General features: G+C 40.1%; 1 protein-coding gene across 1 annotated transcript; it reads right to left on the bottom strand.

Moving 5' to 3' along the window:
* Nucleotides 1-3772: 3772 nt before the first annotated feature.
* On the bottom strand, nt 3773-20541 carry b3galnt2 (beta-1,3-N-acetylgalactosaminyltransferase 2). The gene is made up of 12 exons (XM_042010806.1): nt 20206-20541; nt 19405-19531; nt 18945-19045; nt 11779-11978; nt 11553-11648; nt 8462-8572; nt 8288-8366; nt 7573-7756; nt 7114-7239; nt 6778-6937; nt 6643-6699; nt 3773-4515 (listed from the first exon to the last, which is right to left on the bottom strand). Exons 1-12 carry the CDS (start codon nt 20312-20314, stop codon nt 4378-4380), a joined length of 1488 nt encoding a protein of 495 aa, XP_041866740.1. The 5' UTR covers nt 20315-20541; the 3' UTR covers nt 3773-4377.
* Between the last annotated feature and the right edge of the window lie 220 nt (nt 20542-20761).

Genomic DNA, 20761 nt, shown 5'->3' with positions numbered 1-20761 from the left:
TGAATAAATGATTTCCTCCTTGATTCAGAGCACACAGAGGAGGAAGAGGAGGGGGCTGCTGGAGAAGAGCAGGTTGATTGACAGCCATGTATAATGCTCTGTGAGGAGAGTCTGAAACTGTCTGAATGAGTATGCAGATGCACGGCACTCAGCGGGACTGTAAGCCCCTCTTCCTCATTTCTGGGAAGGCAGTGCCGGATCTGAGTGGTGTCAGCTCTCTGACACCGAGTTCCAGATCATACTATTTCATTTCAACCAGATCGTGCTGTATGTTGGAAATGAAACAAGTGTATTACACATATGCTCACTACTGATTAATGATCTAATCTCAGTAAAACAAGCAAGAGATTGAGTTTAAATACATCATCTTTGCCAAGGCCACAGGTAACAACAAGAATACCTCTGCCATCACATTTCTGAGGCTGACTGGTGCTGCCAAGTTCTTAAACTAAGATTAAGTCCATAAAGTCTTTGTCTGGTTGTCAGATGCATGGAAAACAAGAAAAAGTAAAAAGCTAAATAAGTAGTTAGTGTGATGCAGACCTGCCTGATTAAGTTGTAAGTGAAAGTGTTTCAGCGGAGAGTGCAGACTAATTAAAGGACTGAAAACAGTAAATTTACATAAAAGTCATTTATAAAACAACTGATCCTCATCCCGATCAACAAACGACCTACCACACCCACACATCCTTGGCAAAGGTAACTTAGATAATAGCAATATAAAGTGTGGAAACAGGATTTCAGTCAATTATTTCTCCCCTTTAATAATACCAATGGGTGTATAACACATCGTTTGAAAGCCTTTTTAAGAATGTATAACTTGTAAGGATCAAGCTTCAGTGGAATGAGCAACACAACTAAACATGTGGTGAGCATCCTAAAAATGTGCCAAAATCCCCTGCAACATTCTCCTGATGGTTTTTACTCTTGTTTTGAGTTGCTTGGAGGAATATATGATTACACTTTTCCATAGTAAAAAAGGGAAAAACAACACATATTGATCATTTTTACACTTTATCAATTTTCTACTGACTTCAGTACAGTGTAGAAAATCCATAACAGCCTGGCTCCTCCTCCTCATACTGGTCCCCAGCCTGGTCATGTTTTGCTGTGGGATGCCATCCAACCAGTGTGGTTGTGTCAGTTATTCTGCCACACACAGCATTCCTTAAGTGATCCAAACAGTGTTAAATGGCTTGAGGTCTGGACTCACAGCAGGTCATTCCATCTTCTCCTCTTCCAGTTTCTGGAGGTCCTCTGTGATGATTCGGCGGCAGCTGTAGCTCAGGAGGACGAGCAGTCGTCTTTCGACCTGAAGGTAGGCGGATCGAATCCAGGCTTCCACTGACTACATGCCGAAGTGTCCTTAGGCAAGACACTTAACCCCACGTTGCCTCCCTATCGGGGAGTGAATGTGTGTGTGAATGGGTGAAAGTGATAAGTAGTGTAAAGCACTTTGAGTGGTCAAACTGACTGGAAAAGCGCTATATAAGTACGAGTACATTTACCATCCTGGCTCTGTGGGAAAGACTGTTGTCCATCCTGGTATTAAGTCCCAGAGTCTGGATATATGGGATTGCCACTAGCTCTAGAATCTCATTCTGATATCTCTGTCTATCGATTAGGTGCTAGTCACCTGGCAGCACTTCAAGCTCAAAACAAGGGTTAATAACAAAATGAGAACATTGCAGAGATTTTGGCACACTTTTGGGGGGCACTACGCACATGTTTAGCTGAGTTGCTAATTCCACAAATGCACATCTTTACAAGTTATACCTCGTTGTAAAGGTGACTAATCAGGCTTTCCAACTATATATAATGCAAAAGGAATCAGTATTTTACTGAAAGGGGATAAATAATTGACAGAAATAATATTTTCAAACCTTTTTTGAGATGTTCATGAACAGCCAAAACATCAACTTAGCAAAAAATACAATTTTATCAACATACAGAAGTTAATAAAAAGTTCAAATTGTTCAAAGAAAGATAGAAATTTAAAAAACTAGATAGAAAACTTAACAGCTTTACTTTATTTACAGGGGTGTGGGTAAGCCGAGTAACCACTGACAATTCAAATGCACATAAAATATTTGCAAAATGCTCTGAGATTTTTATATTGCACATAGTGAGAGCTGCTCGTATCGTACCATCAATGATATAACACTTCATTAACTGATGGGTGAGGGTCTCAAGATGAAAAGGATTTCATAAACACAATCAACTTCAGCACACATATTGCCACCATTTTCTAAGAGCACTATGCTAACATCTAACATCCCTTTTTCACAGTGTGAGGAATTCCACTCTTGTTGTCATTTAGAAAAGATTGCACACACGCCTGCGGACACTGACGATCCAAAAGAAGTGAAGGGTCTGTTCTTATCAAGCATACAGATGAATTAGATTCAGTCAGCCAGTCAGATGAAATCTTTTCATTAAGCCTGGTTTCTACTGCTGCACTCCAGTTCTGCTTCTTTAGTTTTGGAGTTTTTAGCTTTGGGAGTGACTTCATGTTCACAAGTATTGATCTCTCACGGATCAAAGGAATTCTTGAGTAATGTTCTCCCTTTGACACGTTATTTCACACCCTTCAAACCCTTGCTTATACCAGTATGAGTCTTTTCCCATCCAAACAAACACAATGCTGTTTTACATCCTAGAAAAACACTAAATGTTAGATTCAGTGGCAGGGATAATACTAGAAAAAATTGTTATTAAAAGAGAAGCCAGAGGGAAATCAGAGCATAATACATAAAAAAAAATAATAATATAAACATGGTGTAATTATTACAGCAGAGGTAGGTTGAGTTGGTGTGTGTGTTAAAGCAGGACTAGAATAAAGGATTTAGAGGATTTGGAGCATGACAGTGTGACAATATCCCTGCAATGCTCATCAAAGTTAAGCAAATTCAATAATTTCATAAACTCAAGAGGCACTCGTATAGAAAGCAAGCAGAAATGAGTTTTTGTTTAATCTCTCTATCATTTTCACACTTATATGGGTTCATACTGAAAGGCTTCGAGCCAAACCAGTGAGAGGCTGATGGGCGGAAAAATGGCGTGTTTACCTACGTGGGCGAGTGGAACAGATGCAGATGTGACTTTGTTATGAGAGGATGGGATGGAGGGAGAGGAGGGATGGGCATGTGGAGGTCACACGAAGAGGAACAGCTGCTTCGAGGTCAGGTTAATTGCAGGAGTAGAATTCAAGGCGGGTAGAACAAGCCTTAACAAAACAACCTGATTCATCCTCCATTAGTAAAATATTCAGCATAATTTTTCGTCATTTACAAAAACATACAGCCAGGCAATCGAATTCTAGTCTGTCACTTCACTAAACAAATTTACTTTACAGATGGGATCAGGCGAACTGATTAACAATGATCATTTTGGGGTGGAAACAGTCCACAGGTTTGTCTCCAAAAAGTTCCAGCTCGCTGTTTCAGGGGAAAACGCTAACTCACAATAATTTCACATTCCTTTTTAAGTCAAAATCTGTTTGCTGACTGTGTTTCTCTGGTGGCGGCCGAGGAGCTCTTACAGCTAAAAGAAAGCTGCAGACTCAACACAGAATCAGCAGCAGCAAGTTAAACAGTCCACAAACTGCAACTTTCTTAATCTCTTTCAAGTCTTCTTTATTACTTTTGAATGCTTCATAAAACTGTGTTAAGTGTCCGTTTCACAGTCGCTCTGACAACTTGTTGAGTTTTAAAAGTCTGGGTTGATATCACAAGTGTTAACATCCATACAGAAAGACGCCTAACAAGTACAGTAAGGCCACATCACCATTTATCACAATTACAGTTACAGTACAAAGAGTGTTTGTTGTCATAAATCTACAAATAGTGAAGAGGATGAAAAGCTTTAGACAATAATTTACAAAATATAGACATGTAGAATACTCTTTAAAATATCAAATATCTGCTTATTATCCATTCTTTACCACCAATAATGAGACTTTTACAAGGTACTCAGGTCTTACCGCAACAACTCTGTACATGATTCTCGTCCATCTCTGATGGTTACATTGCTAAAACATATTTTAACCCACAGATTCTCACATTTTTTGCTCTTTTGTTAGTTGAATTTAACAAAGAATGACAGGAATTACTGATATGATGCTACAACAAAATGGGTTTTAAAAAAACTCTGCAGATGTGAATGATTTATGCATTAATATTGTGTTAATATTATAACCTGCAAAGTTTTCAAGATCATTTTCCAACAGAAAGTCCCACATTTCAAGTGTTTATATAATATAATAACTAGTAATGGCCTCAGTTTGGCATTTTAGGAAAAAAAAAAAAAAAAGAAATCACAGAAACTGAACAACCAGTGTTGAGTGCCCTTTACCCACAGTGCAGCTGTGAACCACCTTCAGTGGTTCCAGGGACAACCGCAGGGGTCTCCACAGATCCTCTTTCTGTCCCAGAGTATGCGCAGCTCCTCGGCTGTGTGTTGTGGAGACGACAGCATGTCCAGGTAGCACTCTTTCTCACACAGCCAGCGGGGGTCCTGACGACAAGAAGAGAATATCTGAGTCGTCATGAACGGACTGACATACAATTCTGTTGCCACAGAATCACCTGGTTGTGTATTTTGCACTGTAGGTTTGTGTATGTGTAGGGTGCATATGTATGTTAAAAAAAAAGGGAAAAATTCAAACATACATTCACAGACATACTCTTTTATATTGCATTTTTTTCTACTGTATTTTTATTCTTGGTATTTTTAACCGTGGGATGGAGAGAAATGTCCTTTTCGATTTCTTTGTATGTACTCATATACTATAGAAACTAACAATAAAAAAACTTGAATCTTGAAAAAGGACAGAAGCAGCGTGTAACTAAGTCCACCTCATGATGTAAAAGCTTGAAGCATCACATTTAACAGCAATAACTTGAAGTTATCATTTTTTTGTTCATTGCTTCGGCTCATTAAGGCTTGTAGGACTCTTAAGTTTCAGCTAATTTTGTTTTATTTAGGCTGAGATCTGGATTTTGACTTGAGTGCTTGAGTATCTTCCTGCTGTAGATCTGCTGCTCTGTTTAGGATCATTGTTGCATGACCCAATTCTGGTCACGTTTTAGCTGTCAGACAGACGTTTGACTCTAAAATATTTTTGTATACAGAGTTCATGATCTATTCAATAACTGCAAGATGTCTGGATTCTGTAGAGCGAAACAAACCCAAATCATCAGTCCTCCACCAACCTGGACACTGAATGAGATGTTGTCCTCAAACTTTCTCTTTAAATTCTTTTGAATTCAGTTTTTTTCTGACTGTACAGCCATGAACATCGAACATGCTGACTGAGGCCTGTAGAGTTGGTGTTGTAGCTCTTGGGATATTTGGCAGTGTCTCTGACCTTGGGTGAACTTGCTGGGATTTTTATACCTGGGAAAGTTTCATTGTACGTTTTTAAGTTGTGAATATTTCTTAATGTAGAATAATGGACTCTAAATTGTTTGTAAATTAAGTACTAACCCTTCCCAGATTGAGATGTAGCTCTCAGGGTTTTTATTTTTTGCAGTCTCACTGTGCATGACCTTACTTTGGGTTAAACTCTCTGGGATGTTCACTTCTGGGAAGACTGGTGACTGTCTGGAATGTTATCCACTTGTGAATAATCTCTCTTATTCCAGAGTGATTCCCTTCCCAGATAGATGTGAAGCAACAACCGCTTCTGTAACAGACTTGTGTGCTCCCAATCAGCAAACTGACAAAATGTCTGCTTTTATAAAAATGCTCACATTTGAATGTGCTTGATTTGTAGTGCCTGGCTGCTACTTACCCTCTTAATCCATATGGAAGCAGTCTAGGATTTTTCACACTGCTTCTGGATTTTGGCTTCATTTTTGTCTAATTAATAATTAGTATAACACATTTTGTGTTACTGTTCCCCTTGGGCTGTATTTACCTTATTTTTAGACCTGCTAAGAACCAGATAATGTGAAATGGAAGAGGGTGTAGTTTCATTCCATGTGACTGTAATCCTTTAAGTAAAATACTAACAAAAATAAATTATTCACTTTCTAGTCCCTCCATATGGCTTTGTTGTCATAAAATTAAAATCTTGTAATCTGACTACATGATTCAGTGTAGGGAAAGTGACAAGAGACATTTCTGCTCACATTTTGATTTTCTCTGTTTTTTAATTCCTTAAGCTTACTTGTGGAACAATCAAACTTAATAAAGAAAAAAAAACATTGTTAACAAATCCAAATGATTATCAGAGGGATTTTTCAATCAAATCAAGCCAGATATTTAATCCTCATCAGCAAGTTTTTAGGTAGATCATGCTTAGTTGATTTAATGTCATTTTAAGTTTCATGTTTAACATATTCATAATTTCATTATATTTATATTCTGGAGAAATTTTCTTTTGAGAGACAAATGATTTGTAAACATGATTCATTCGTCTATTTTTCCCTCTCTGTTAATGTCAGATAGTGACCTTTTTCAGCTGAATGTTGATAATGTTGTGTGTACTGTGTAAACACGGGGGACGGCAGTGGAATGTGTAGACCTTCATCATTCTGTCCCTAACAAGTCTTATATGCTGTACTTCACAACTGTATTAGAATTATGCCAATAAAACAAGAAAAAGCATGCCACCGACAAGCTTTTTTTCTTCCTTACCTGATATTTCTGTGGTCCAATAGCTGCCATCCATATCCCCATACTCACATCCTCTCCCTGTAATGACACATCCAGGACAGACTCACTCATCATCATAAACATCGGCCCACAGCTGCTTAAAGCTCAGGAGTCTACCTGGTAGGCCTTTAGTTTCTCTGCATTACTAGCGAGCCACTGGACCAGGTTGCGAGAGACCACGTAGCCGGAACCGCAGGCAAATGCTGGGTATGCTGGACTCGCGTACTCCAGCTCCTGCCACTTCCCGATGCGATCAACTGCCCAGCTCTGCCTGAAACTGGGTCGGGACGGCAGACACATCATCATCAAATCCTGTCTTCCTGTCACTCCATCATTATGATTATGCTGTGCATTTCTGCTTGTTCAAGCGAAAAGTGAAGTTAAGATGCAAACACAAGCAGACCTGAAAAATAGGACGACTGTCAACAGGACCAGACACCAAACTTTACTTACTTGCCCCACCAGAAATTGCTGCGCTTGAGACCCTTGTGGTCAATTTTCATTAATACAGAGTCCACGTCGATGTAACAATCATCATCCGTCTTGAGCAGCAGATTAAAGTCAGCGTTTCCCACAGACCTGTCAAAGAGGGAATTTGCAACCTTAATTAAAGCGCACCTGATTGTTTGCAATAACCCAGAGTGGATTTACTTGCAAATACCACAGAGAGAGGAGGCCAAGAGATCTGCAAATAAGTAAAACGCTTGTCAAATGAAAGCTTGGGACTACTCTATACATTTTGCTATGGGATGACTCACATTGGTACTTTTACTCCAACTGAGTGATTGCAATCGTAACTCTAACAGAGAGACGTTACGAGGCGACGACACACTTTCATTTCAGGTTACTGATTTCCTCAGAGGGCTCAGGCAATTTGAAGACAGAGAATCGAGTCGTTAGCACTTGGCATACCATTTATAGAACTGAAGCAGTTTGGAAGGCACGTTCCTGTAGGTGTCTACCACGTCTACGAACACCATGTCGCCATGCCTGAGGCTCTCCTCCTGCAAGGTGGCGTCCTCCTGCCTCAGCCTGGAGGCATGGTGCTCCATCCTGGCCGGACGGCCCCGCAGGAGCCCCGACAGACCTTCGCCATCTGACAAACAGTTAATAAAAGCAGGAGCATGAGAATGGAGGTAATGAGAAATGAAGAAAAAGCAGCATCAAAAAATGTTTAAAAAGAAAAAACAAAATTATTCAGCAAGATTTAAATAAATTAAGGTAATTTTGAGAGATAATAACTTATTACTGGCTAGCAAAAGAATAATAAAGTTATAACATTTTACATAAAGGATCATTAATTCTGTTTTCACAGATATTAAGCTATCAGTTAATTTGTATTCCACAAAATGATTAGAAATCCATTCTTAGTCTTAAATGCAAACACAAGCAGATAAAATTGATCATTTAAACCGGTGGGTGGCAGAGAGATGAAATGTTATTGTCCATCTGGCACATGTGCAAGTGTCCTGAGGTGAAAAAGGACTAATCTCATAACCTGCCAGAGTGAACAATGTCTTTTTGAGGTTTTACATAGGATCTCCTTTTATAACAGCTGGCTCACAGAATGATTTTGATCGAACTGTTTTCATAAAAAGCTCAGAATCAATTCTGCCGCTGTACCAACCATAAATAGTAAATGTAAAGCCTCCAGCCAATCCAGGAAATCCAACAGCACTTCTGTGAGGCAATATCCCCTCTGCAATCTGTAATTCCAAGAAAACAGGAAAAGGTTTTGACTTTAAAATTTGTGGTTATTTTCCTAGAACACTTATTCGTAGCAGTGCGTGTGAACACATACAGAGGAGAACTTTAGGACACCTCCTCCATCATTGAGCTTCACGGAGGAGGATTTGATTGTGGTCAGTGCAGCAGCGTCGGGAGTCTCCCAAACCAGCGTCCCCTCAAAACCCTGTATAACCCAAAAAATGCATTATTCGTGATGGTCCAACACCATGTAGACCATTGAATTTAATTTCTACAGTTCAAAACCTGCATTTTGAGTATTTCTAAATTAAAGACTGTATTTATCTTAGCTGACCACTTGTGGTTTAATTTAATTCACAGCTGCATGTTTACAGGTGAAACTAAGATATGTCCATCAGTAATAATAAGCTTAGTCAGAGGTATCTTTATTACCCCCCAAGAGGCAATTTGGTTCACAGCCAGTCTTGAATCATAAACATGAAACAATAAATCAACACAAACCAAGAAGAGTTAACACTTACACGTTATTTACAAGGCTGGAACAAATGACAAATGACCTTCTCAGCAGGTTTGTTCTGCATTGTAGCAACAGATATCTGCACCCTGAAGGTAGCAACACAAACTCCAGCTTCTGGCATGGTTCGGGTTAGCTGAAATATTGTGCTGCTTTGTTTTGTTTCCCCCCAAAGACCTGACCTTATACAGGTTGTTGAGGTCATTTAAGCATGTTCCAGCAATTTTCCTGCAAACCTTTACAATACCCTGTAGGCGCTTTTCTGCTTAACAGTATACCAGGTGAAATAAGCTTAAAACATTGCACCACTGAGAGCAGCAAACATTGCTTTATAACTTGGCTTGAAATGATACTATATAGATTTATAAACTGCATTAAGAATTTTATTTCCTGACACACGTAGAAACAGTAAAATGGTGCTGAAGATCAGACCTTCAAAAGAGAATAAATTCTAAAAAGATTATTTTGTTTATCGTGAGCTGTGTTGAGCTTAAGATTTAAAAAGATGCTCAGTTAAAATAAAAACAAGCTAAAATAAATATTTAATTCACCAGACATCTATGAAAAATCAAAACAGTTCAAACAAGCTGGAGCTTGGGGGAAGACCTCCACTTATGATCCATATGTAGTGACTTTGTAAACCACAAAAAATAAATAAATAAATAAAAAACCCAGGGCCTGAAGTTGAGCCTTTCCTTCGTCTGACGCACTAATAAATCTGCTAAGATCCCCCCAAAAAAATGCTCTAAAACTTTATTACAGAAAAAGGAAAATAACTAACTTTGAATTAATCCAAAGCAAAGGAAATAAATCACACTGATTAACAAAAAGGTGGTGGTCAACACAAAGTATGGCGACCCACTCACCCTCTCTCTACCTAAACACACACCTCACAAATGGTGCCCTGAAGTGAACCACTGCCCAAACCCATGTGACCAACCTAACCATGATCACTGTGATCGAAACTAAAGCAAAAAACATCGTTAAACAATCTAAAAATAATACAACATTTAATCCACCAAACATTTATGGCTCCTACACCATGTATTCCTCTAAACATGGCAGTACTGAAAATACAGTACATCAGGAAAGTATTCACAGCGCTTCACTTGTTCCACATTTTGTTATGTCACAGCCTTATTCCAAAATGGAATAAATTAATTTTCATCCTTTAAAATTCTACACGCAATACCCCATAATGACAATGTGAAAAAGTAGTTTTTTGGGGGGTTTTTTTTAAAGAGATTTTTGCAAATTTATTGAAAACAAAACACTAAGAAATCACATGGACATAGGTATTCACAGCCTTTGCCATGAAGCTCAAAAGTGAGCTCAGGTGCATCCTGTTTCAACTTATCTTTGAGATGTTCCTACAGCTTAATTGGAGTCCACCTGTGGTAAATTCAGTTGATTGGACATGATTTGGAAAGGCAAACACCTGTCTATATATAAGGTACCATGCACAGAGCACAAACCAAGCATGAAGTCAGAGGACTTTTCTGTAGACCTCTGAGATAAGATTGTCTAGAGGCACAAATCTAGATAAGGATACAGAAAACTATCTGCTGCCTTGAAGGTCCCGGAACCACCAGGACTCTTCCTAGAGCTGGCCGGCTGCTTAAACTTCGTGATCGGGGGAGAAGGGCCCTAATCAGGGAGGTGACCAAGAACCCGATGGCCACTCTGTCAGAGCTACAGCATTCCTCTGTGAAGAGAGGAGAACTTTCCAGAAGGACAACCATCACTGCAGCAATCCACCAATCAGGCCTGTATGATTGAGTGGCCAGACAGAAGCCATTCCTTAGAAAAAACACATGGCAGTCTGCCTGGAGTTTGCCAAAATGCACCTGAAAGACTCTCAGACCACGAGAAACAAAATTCTCTGGTCTGATGAGACAAAGATTGAACTCATAACGTGAATGCCAAGTGTCATGTTTGGAGGAAACCAGGCAACGCTCATCACCAGGCCAATACCATCCCTACAGTGAAGCATGGGGGTGGCAGCATCATGCTGTGGGGATGGTTTTCAGCGGCAGGAACTGGGAAACTAGTCAAGATAGAGGGAAAGATGAATGCAGCAATGTACAGAGACATACTGGATGAAAACCTGCTCCAGAGCACCCTTGATCTCAGACTGGGGCAATGGTTAATCTTTCAGCAGGACAACGACCCGAAGCACACAGCCAAGATATCAATGGAGTGGCTTCAGGACAACTCTGTAAGTGTCTTTGGGTGGCTCAGCCAGAGCCCAGACTTTAATCCGATTGAACATCTCTGGAGAGATCTGAAAATGGCCATGTACCAACGCTGCCATCCAACCTGATGGAGCTTAAGAGGGGCTGCAAAGAGGAATGGGCAAAACTGCCCAAAGATAGGTGTGCCAAGCTTGTGACATCATATTCAAAAAGCTGTAATTGCTGCCAAAGGTGCATCAACAATGTAATGAGCAAAGGCTGTGAATACTTGTAATGTGATTTCATAGTGGAAAATGAAATTTGCAAAAATCTCTTAAAAATTTTTTTTTTTTTTAACATTGTCATTGTGGGGTATTGTGTGTAGAAATTTGGGGACAAAACTGAATTTATTCCATTTGGAATAACAAAATGTGGAAAAAGTGAAGCGCCGTGAATACTTTCCGGATGCGCTGCATGTTTAAAAAAAAAAGTATGACCTTGGGCAAAATGAACTGCTCCACTGGTTTGTACCAAACCCAGTTTGCTAATGTCCCTGTGCTGATGGAACTGAAGCGAGCGGTAACCACAGCCTCCTGCAAAAAACATAACACAGGTTTAGCTCGATAGTCAAGAGTAGTAATCCAGAAGGAGATGACGCTCCCCCGGCAATGTTTCCACCAGGCATACAGAAAACATTATGCTCACAGGTTGAGCCTCTCTTACCTCCTGGTCCAGCTGGAGAAGCTTCACTGTCACATTGCTCTGAAGCTCAGGCCCAGTCCTGCTGGGAAACACCCCAAGTCTGGTGATGACCACCGGGTGGAGGACCTTGAAATCCAGAGCAATGGCGTTCACATCAGAGGGAGCGAGCTCCGAGGGGTCGGACACCTTTACAATCTCTATTTCTGCATCCTGCCCTGTCACTGGGACGTGGAGAGAGCAGAATAGGCACATTTAAAATTTATTACAATTCCAACATGCTGACCATCTCCTTTTCTCCCAGTGATGAAGACTTAGAAAGAAGAAGCATAATCAGCACTTTGAGGGACTGCTTCTCAGGACTCCCGTCTTCAAAGTGAGCTTCTGCTTGTGAGCATGCTTTCTTAATTACAAAAGAGCAGTTTATTGCCCGAGAGATCAATGAAAAGATCAAGGCTGTTAAAGAGAAGCAGCTTTTTTTTTTTAAAACTTCTGATATGTTCTACACAAGTTCTACTGCTCTGTCTAAAATAAAGGCAATTAGGAAGCGAGGAAGCACAAAGAGCAGAGGCTTACAAAAACCACAGATTTCACAGAATGAATGTGAGCTGCTGCAAATCAACAGTATGTGAGGAAATACGTCATGTTCCCAACTGAATAAAGACAAAAGCTCCTGCTTGTACAAACTGCCAAAATCATCTTGACACTATATATTAGGTAGTTTATCATGCAGGGGTTAAAAGTGGCTTTTTTGTTAAAGATAATTTTCTGAATATGTGGATCAACATTAAAACAATAAAATGCCAAAGGAGAAAAAATATAATTATACATACAAGATTTTCAACGGATTTCCCCCAACATGTTAACTAGTAAGTAACCAGTTATTTCTGTGGCATATTTTTGGCAAAAATCTCAATAAAGTTTTTTTCTACTGAGTAATGAACAGTTTCAGTCGTCTTCAAATTTCAACAAAGAGCAAACTAATTAGTTTAAAGGCAGCATGCAGTTTGCATCGGCTCTGTGCCTTTGACTAATAAACACATAATACTAAAATGCCAATATTTTAAAAGCTTTTCTTATGTTAAAAGACATCTGCTGTTTGCAGACGGAGGGAACATTGTTTCTCCCTGTAGTGCCATTAACATTCACCATCTATTGTCCAGGCCCACCACTCCTACCATCATTTAGGTTTATAATAACTTACTAGGCAGATGTTTGCAGTGTTGTCAAGTGCTTCAGTGATGACATGGTTAAAACAGCTTCTTGATGTGTCTTTCTGTGAGCTATTTGGTGCACGTTGGAACGCAGCAAATTAACATAGCAAGAGCATGCATTTGCAGACTGCAATTACTCGTCACGCACGTTCGATAGCAGAGTGGCACATATGGCTCAGAGCATCATTACTGTGTTGTTTTTAAGCATCACAATCAACTGTGTCTCCTCAGCCAAGAGAGCCGAAGTGGTGAAAGCAACAACAGCTAAGTGAGCTTATCTGGTCTGACTATGAACACACCTCATGAATTAAGTTTTCCACAATGATCATATCACTCAAAGGAGACAGGTCTTTTTTTCACAAGCTGACGCAATATCCTGATGTCTTTTTAATCAATAAAATAATTCAATATCAACTTTTATTGAAAAAGGATTTGTTCTCATTCACAAAGGGAAATTAAAATCTGTTAAACTTGAAGAACTCTATCAGACTGTCCTGAATAAAAACAACTCACATCAATAAAATTATTCAATTTAAAAGTTAATCGCGCCTGAATCCTAGTCTACCTCATCTTTCTATGTGCATATTGAATTGTCTTTTATAGATACAAAACCCTAATAGGAAGGATAAATGCCAACACTGGCAAGCACAACTCATTCTACAACCTCTGGAAAAATGATTAAGTCCCCACACTAGGAGGATGTTCATTACGCTTTTTTTATTATTATGTAAGAGAAAAAACAAAACACAGATGACACAAAACTATTTTATGTAATAGCTGAACATTTTACTTTAGAAAAACACACATTGTGCTTTTCATATGTCTCATATGAAGTAGGGAAAAAAATATGGATTCACTCACTGATAAAAAACAAAACTTCACCAACCAGGTTCCAAATTTGTTGTATAGCAGCTGTTAGATAAGCCTTTCAGGATGGTGACTTTAGTTAGTCAGTCTATTTATTTTTTTATTTTTCATAGTTTTTTTTTTTTCTTTCAATTTCCACCATAAATTCTCAATCAGATTGAAGTCTAAACCATTTGCTGGTCATAACACAAAATTTGATGCTGTTCCTGAAAATGTTTCTTTGCTCTGGAGCAGGATGCATCACCATGCTAAAAAAAATAACCTTAGCATCACTACACACCCTTTAGATTGGAGGAATGAGAAAAAATATCCAAATATCAACATCCACCTGTGCATTTACTGGGGAGGTAATGACTGCCGTCCCCCCCAGCAGTAGTTTTCATATGTATGTAACCTGCACCCAACAACATTCAACCAAGGCTAGCCCTCTGTAACCTTGTTTACTTATATTTATGATATTAGTGGTTTATGTTTAAAGCCCATTTCCTGCAGTCGGTTTCTTACGGTTCAGTCACATGACGTGACGTGCTGTGTTGCTCCATGTGTGGCATTTTGCATTTTATTCTTTCAGGTAGGGCTGGGCTGGGTTAGGAAAGCTATGAGGGTGAGACTGAGATCTTCCCAGACTGTCTATGTATTGTAGTAGACATAAAATGCCCCACTAAAAACTGACAGCATTAAAGCAGCGCTACTTAACTTTGGCAGATTTCTGCACTCTGGCGCCCCATATCGAAGGCTAAACTGGCATCCGTCTTGTCTCCCATTTCTTCCCTAAGCTCTCTTCAGCCAGCAGACTCTCACTTTGCCACTTTTTCTCATTCTTTTCTTCACTTCTTCTGATGATGTCCTCTTGTTTTTTTTTTTTTTGCTGAACCTGCCATGACGTGCATTCAGTTGCTAATATGTGACACGGAGCCGTAAAGCAAAACACAGCTGTCACGTGATGCTGTGGGCCAGGAAAAATAGTTGTGGCGTGCAATTTCTCAGCCTTCGAATGCAACAGGTCAATTACGGCTCCAGGAATGTGCATAATGAATGTCAGTGTACCAACGAAATGTCGGAAAAACTGAGTTTTAATATTGGAAACTTATGTAACATTGCTTTATTTTTAACACTGCATTGTGTCATATAATTATTGTGCAATAATCTTCTCCAGTGCAGATTTTTAAAGTATATTTTTATCTTGTATTTTTCATGTATATTTTAGTATATTGTGTTTCTTTTAACTTTTTATCTATATCTATGTATGCTGCTGTAGTGCTGCTAGAACTCCTAACTTCCCCGAGGAAACCTGTCCAAAGACATCACAGTTTTATATAATCTAATCTAAAATAATCAAATCTAACCTTTAACAAACCCTAAAGCAGTAAATATCGAGTTTAACCAAAACAAGATAAGATTTTTTACCATATCACCCAGAATTATTGAACGCATTGTCCCTTGGTCTACCTGTAGGCTTCCCTTCGTAAAACCCTTCCATTTTGTTGCTATTTGCTCCAGAATTAAGAAAACCGATTGAGACTGAGTTTACTTACCTTCTCACAAATACTTTTTATAATGCTTTCCATTGTTTCCACTCACATCTCTCTTGCTTGTTTCCTGTCAATCAGCCAGGTGCAGCAGCTCATTCAGCTTTGCAAGCACTCTAATTCCAGACTAATTTGCATATTTCGACTTGTGCACGCATGTTTTAAAAAATGCAAATCACAAGGTTGTTTTTTTCCCCTCAACTTTATCTAAAAAACAAATAGCAGGAATGTACCATTTTATTAACTTTTCTAATTTATGTTTTACAATGGCAGAAAGTTTAGCTATTAAATTTTTTTTTTTTTTTGTCATGTGTGTTTTTTCCCAAAACAAAGAAAAATTTTCCAAATGTGGTGACACCAAAATTTTTGCCAGAGGTTTCACCACCCACCAAACTAACAGATAAACACCCGAATACCAAACCTCATGTCTCCCTTGTCTGCATTTTGACCAGTCAGTTGTCACTAATCCTTCTTTAAGGCACACTCTCACATTGATTATTAATGTGTTGACCTGACCCAAGTTCTTAAAACACTGCACCGCAGAGCAGAAAGGCCAGCCGGCAAGTCTACACTCCAGGCAAACGTCATGTCGTAATTCCTCCCTTACGTATCAGCTCCATAAACTCCAGACTTCTCTGTATTATTTATCAAGTTCAACGGTTCCATAAATTCAAAGAGCTTCAAAAGCGTTCACAGGTAAGGCCCAATGGCAGACGCAGACATTAAAGGGGCCCTATTATGCTCTTTCAACTTTCCTAACCTTTCTTCAGTGTGACCGTGTTCAATACTCATCAGACAAGTAAACGGCGCCATTTTTTAATCACATAAACGCATGTTTGAGTTTTCCAGTGTCTCTACGTTCAGTTTCCATGGCGCTGAAAACAATAGGTTATAGAGAGTTTTTTTCTACTTTGATATTTCAATGACGTCCTAATGTGGAGTGGGGGCACACCGTGTTTTCACTGTCAACATGCCACACGAGAAATGCTTCTTCTGCTGTGAGGGAAAGCTACATTTGTTCAAATTACCAAAGGAAACAACAGTTATACAGCAATGGATGGAATCTGGTTTTGGGAGCCAGCAACAGAGTTGGCTGACTCTGGTAATTAACCTTGGCTGACGTTTGAATTTGTGACCAGGACTTCACCGAAGACTGCTGGATGAATAAGGGCCGGTACAACGAGGGATTTGCGACCAGGATTTAGCTGAAAGAAGAGTCCGTTCCTAGAATCAAGGACTGCGTTTCCGATCCTGAGCCATAAGTCGTAAGTGAAACTGAATAAGGTGTTTGTTTTGTTTTGATGGTTAGTGTGTGAGCAATGGTCAAACTAAAGGATATAACCCACACATACTTTACATGAATGCTACCAGCAGGTAACACACATGTAATGATGACCAGAAAGTTAGTGATCAACACTGTAGATGGAACAACCAGGCTAAAAACATCCAGCTGATTAGCCACGTGAAACAACACATGTACATGGCATGGCTAGAAATACAGCTAACTCAGTGACGTGCAGTCAGGTCTCTACACTTTTTTTTGACATTTTATTAAGTAAAAATCGCAGAATTGGAGTATTTCCCGATCAAATACAGGGTAGAAACCCCAGGTGAGGCAGTGGCGAGCTGTGCCTCACCTCTAACTGCACGATCCAATACAAACTGCATTGCATGACGTGTGCTCATTTCTGTTCCCTCAGTATATCGCCAATATGAACTTATTTATTATACACCATGACTCTCTACAGTCTGTGTTATGTCTTTAATGTATGTGTGAGAGAATTATTCCTGCTGATTTTACAATAAAGTGAAGAGAAGTCAGCAGGTTAGACAGGCAGTACTCTGCCTCACCTCAAGGGGGTAATTGAAAGAGGAATGCTGATGGGATATGAAGCATTACCAGTAGTTGCATGCTGTTGGATGAATAGTGAAATAAGATGCTCTTTTCAGTTGTCATCTGTAAATTTGACTCCAGAGTAGTGCTCACCAGCCATGAACCTCACCGCATGTCACTGAGCTAACTATACTGTAACAATACATTAAAGTGTTAGCAAATAGCATCATTACCGTATGTATTTCTTGGCAGCAGATGTTTTCCACCTCTGCTGGCATTGTGGGACATTTACCACATGTTTACCTATTAACAGGGGCATGTACAAATATATAAGGCGAGTGAAGAACTGCAAAGGTTATATCGGACTATAGCTGGTAAGCAGAGTATTTACCAAACAGATATGTCGTGCTGCATTCCTCGCTCCGGGTTGCTGAGTTGTTCATTCTCGTTTTCGGGGTCTGATTCGGGCTCGAACATGTGCAGCTGTATGTTTTATGTTGACATTGTGTACTGGTTATTTATATTACTTCAGTTTGTTTATGAGTTCTGCTGGTGTTTCTATGATGAAAACAGTGCGTGCTCCCAACAACTACTCCTGGTGGTTGACCAATCAGAGGCAGCCTGCATCAGGGGGAGGCGAGGCTCAAGGGGGAAGAGTCGCATTCTGCTTGTTTCTGGCAGAGGCTGATCTGAGGGCCTACGGATATAAAATAAAGGGGTTTGTGAAAAATGCCGGATTGATTTCTGCCCATGTGGACTCACATATTAAAATAAATTAGCATGAAATGAGCGTAATAGAGCCACTTTAAATACAGTTTGAATGCACCCAGTCACTGGGTAGCACAAGTAAGCTCAAATGAAAATCACACCCAATATTTTAAGAAATCAACAGCTCTGAGTATCACAAACCGGTTTACTAAAAACCAAGTCTGACAAGCTAATTAGCATTCACCTTATTGTAGTCTCAGAAAAAAAAAATCCCTGTGATTAATGCCACAAAAACAAACACATTTCAGCAACAATTAATAGTCCATCTAATGTGTGCTTTGACCTGAATCCCGAGTCAGACATCCAGCTGTGTTTCAAAGCAGTCACTGTCTCTTTCTCTTCCAATTACACCGAGCATTTCCCACCAAAAGCTGTCTGCTTGCCTCAGATTCGGAGGCAAATCACGTCAACGCTCACGCCCATTAACAAGGCGAAGAGCAGACAAAAATAAAACGCGGCTATGACCTTAAAGGCCGTCGTCTGGAAAAAAAAAGTCTATTCTGATGAACAGTAATTATGTTTTCATGATGGCTGCAAACCCAGAACTGACAGCGAAAAGTAGTGACACGACTGACTCTATGAAGGTGAGAGACATAACAATTACCGAGGACATTCAATGTGACAGTGAGTTTGTTCAATTATTTCATATACAGAGCATCAGTGGCTCTCACAGCTCCACTTTTCATGTGTAGGTAGGCAGTTTCTAGGTACCCTCGCAGCAGCTACACTGACTATCAGACATTTCTCCCTTGGATACAGAAAGGAAAATAAAAAACGTCCTTGAGCTGTGGGTGAAGATGAATAAAAGGTGTTTTACTTTTCTTCTGAACTTTCATTCTCTCAACTCCTCTGCTGCTGCACTGCCTTCGCTCCTAACAACTGCACATGCAAGCAACACATTGCAAAGAGCATTTTCTGAGGATTACAGCTGCAGATGATGCCACTCATTACGTTCCCCCCCCCCCCCTTCTTTCTTACCTGGTTCACTGACGTTCAAGAGGAAGCAGGAATAGGGATCCTCTCTGTCCTCCTCTGGAATGGGACACCCATGTTCACCCACGATAAACTTCACCCCCACTCTGGGGAAAAAAAAAGCACATACACACACTTTTTTGTGTGTGTGTTCGTGTGCAATATACAGCTACAAGATTTCTAAAGCTTGTCCATCTATCCACCCTCTGTTGCTATGGATACTGAGGGTTGCTCAAAGGCCATCACACCTTATCTGTGCTCAGATCGCTGAATAAGAAGGAAATGGACATAGAAGAATGAAAGAGAGAACAATATTGCCCTCTGGTAAGGTAAAGATAAAAGGTTGGATGCAGCAGTCCATTATTTGCTGCCTGCTGCAGGCTTTGTTTCCTCTGTATGAATTTCACCTGCCAGGGCAAACAAACAAACAAACAAAGAGGTGAAGTTGGAGCTTCTCTTAACAAACCTGTTCTGGAAGAGGGGGTGATCTCTTATGTATCCCAGCCAGGTCTCTCTTATCGCTTGTCGCAGTTCATAATGGTGTCTTGCTGACAGCACTCCCACCAAAAGTTCATAGAAAGGCAGTGGCTCATCTGTAGTAAAATTAGGAGAAAAATATCACAAAACAGGATGATGTATCTTACTTCCAAAAATAATCTCTCATGTGTTAATGAAAGTATGAAGATAATGACAATGCCAAGGCACGCAAAGATTTTTCTTGATTTATTGTAATTATTCCTGATCCTGACACCACTTCCCCCTGATATTTAGTTTGCAGGCATTTGCTGAGAAGCATGCTGTGATTCACCTCATAAAAATGTATGTATTCATGCATCAAAAGCTGGTTAAAGTATATTCATCTAATAAAAAAGCGGGTTCACACTCCAGTACAGCCGTGGTAATAAGTGATAATCCATTCGAAACAAGCGCAGAGCACAACAATGGACTTTATATAAAGAGAGTCTTTATAATATGCAGTCAGTGAGCACAGGGCAGAGATGCTCCGCTCCCTTCGTCTTCTTCCAGACGTTAGGCTATCCCAGCAACGCCCAACACTATTGAACTGTCACATTAACAATTTCCCTGCTAAAACACATAAAAACAAACACTACATCGCGCGAACACAAAGTACAACCGCTATCTACCTGTTCACACACAATCTAACAACCACAGTGGGGGCGGTAAAGGCAAAGTTAGCCAGCCGCTCAGATGTCAAAAGTTGCGAGGCTTTGAGAAGGTGAAGCCCGGGGTTGTGGCTAAAAAGTACCCGAGTGTGTGTTGTTGTCCGGCGGGCTGGAGGAGGGTCGTCGTGCCAACCACAAGTGCACCAGGACAGCGACAGCACAGGGCAGCAGAATGAGCGCTAGCCTCCGCATGGACGGAGCCCTTCATTCAACCGGAGCAGGGTTCAGCTTTAGCGGAGCAGAGCTTCTTCCTGAGCCGCACTGCACTCTGTTGTGTGAGCTGCTCCGTGTGCGCGCTACATTTCAGCTCCGCAGCTCTCTCCGCCGAGCTCTCATGTCTGCCTCCGCTGCTCGGAGAGCCGAACCAATGGAAGACAAGGAGCCCTGCCGCGGTGCACTCTGGGAGTTGAAGTTTAACTTTGCAGCCAATCGAATACAGCGTGAAACCATACAGTCTATGCGTGAAACAGATCATTGATGTAAATTATTTTTATTATTATTATTATTATTTGAAATCAAGTTTCAGTTTCTTCTCTGTCCCCATGCTACAACGCTCTAAATCTTATAAAATGGCACTGGCCTCCTTAAACTAAAGAACAGTCATGTAAACAAAACAGTAATTTATCATAAGTCCCCAAA

This window comes from Melanotaenia boesemani, chromosome 16 (genome assembly GCF_017639745.1).
Source record: "Melanotaenia boesemani isolate fMelBoe1 chromosome 16, fMelBoe1.pri, whole genome shotgun sequence".
Classification (NCBI taxonomy): domain Eukaryota; kingdom Metazoa; phylum Chordata; class Actinopteri; order Atheriniformes; family Melanotaeniidae; genus Melanotaenia; species Melanotaenia boesemani.
This window is presented reverse-complemented; position numbering and strand designations above follow the sequence as displayed.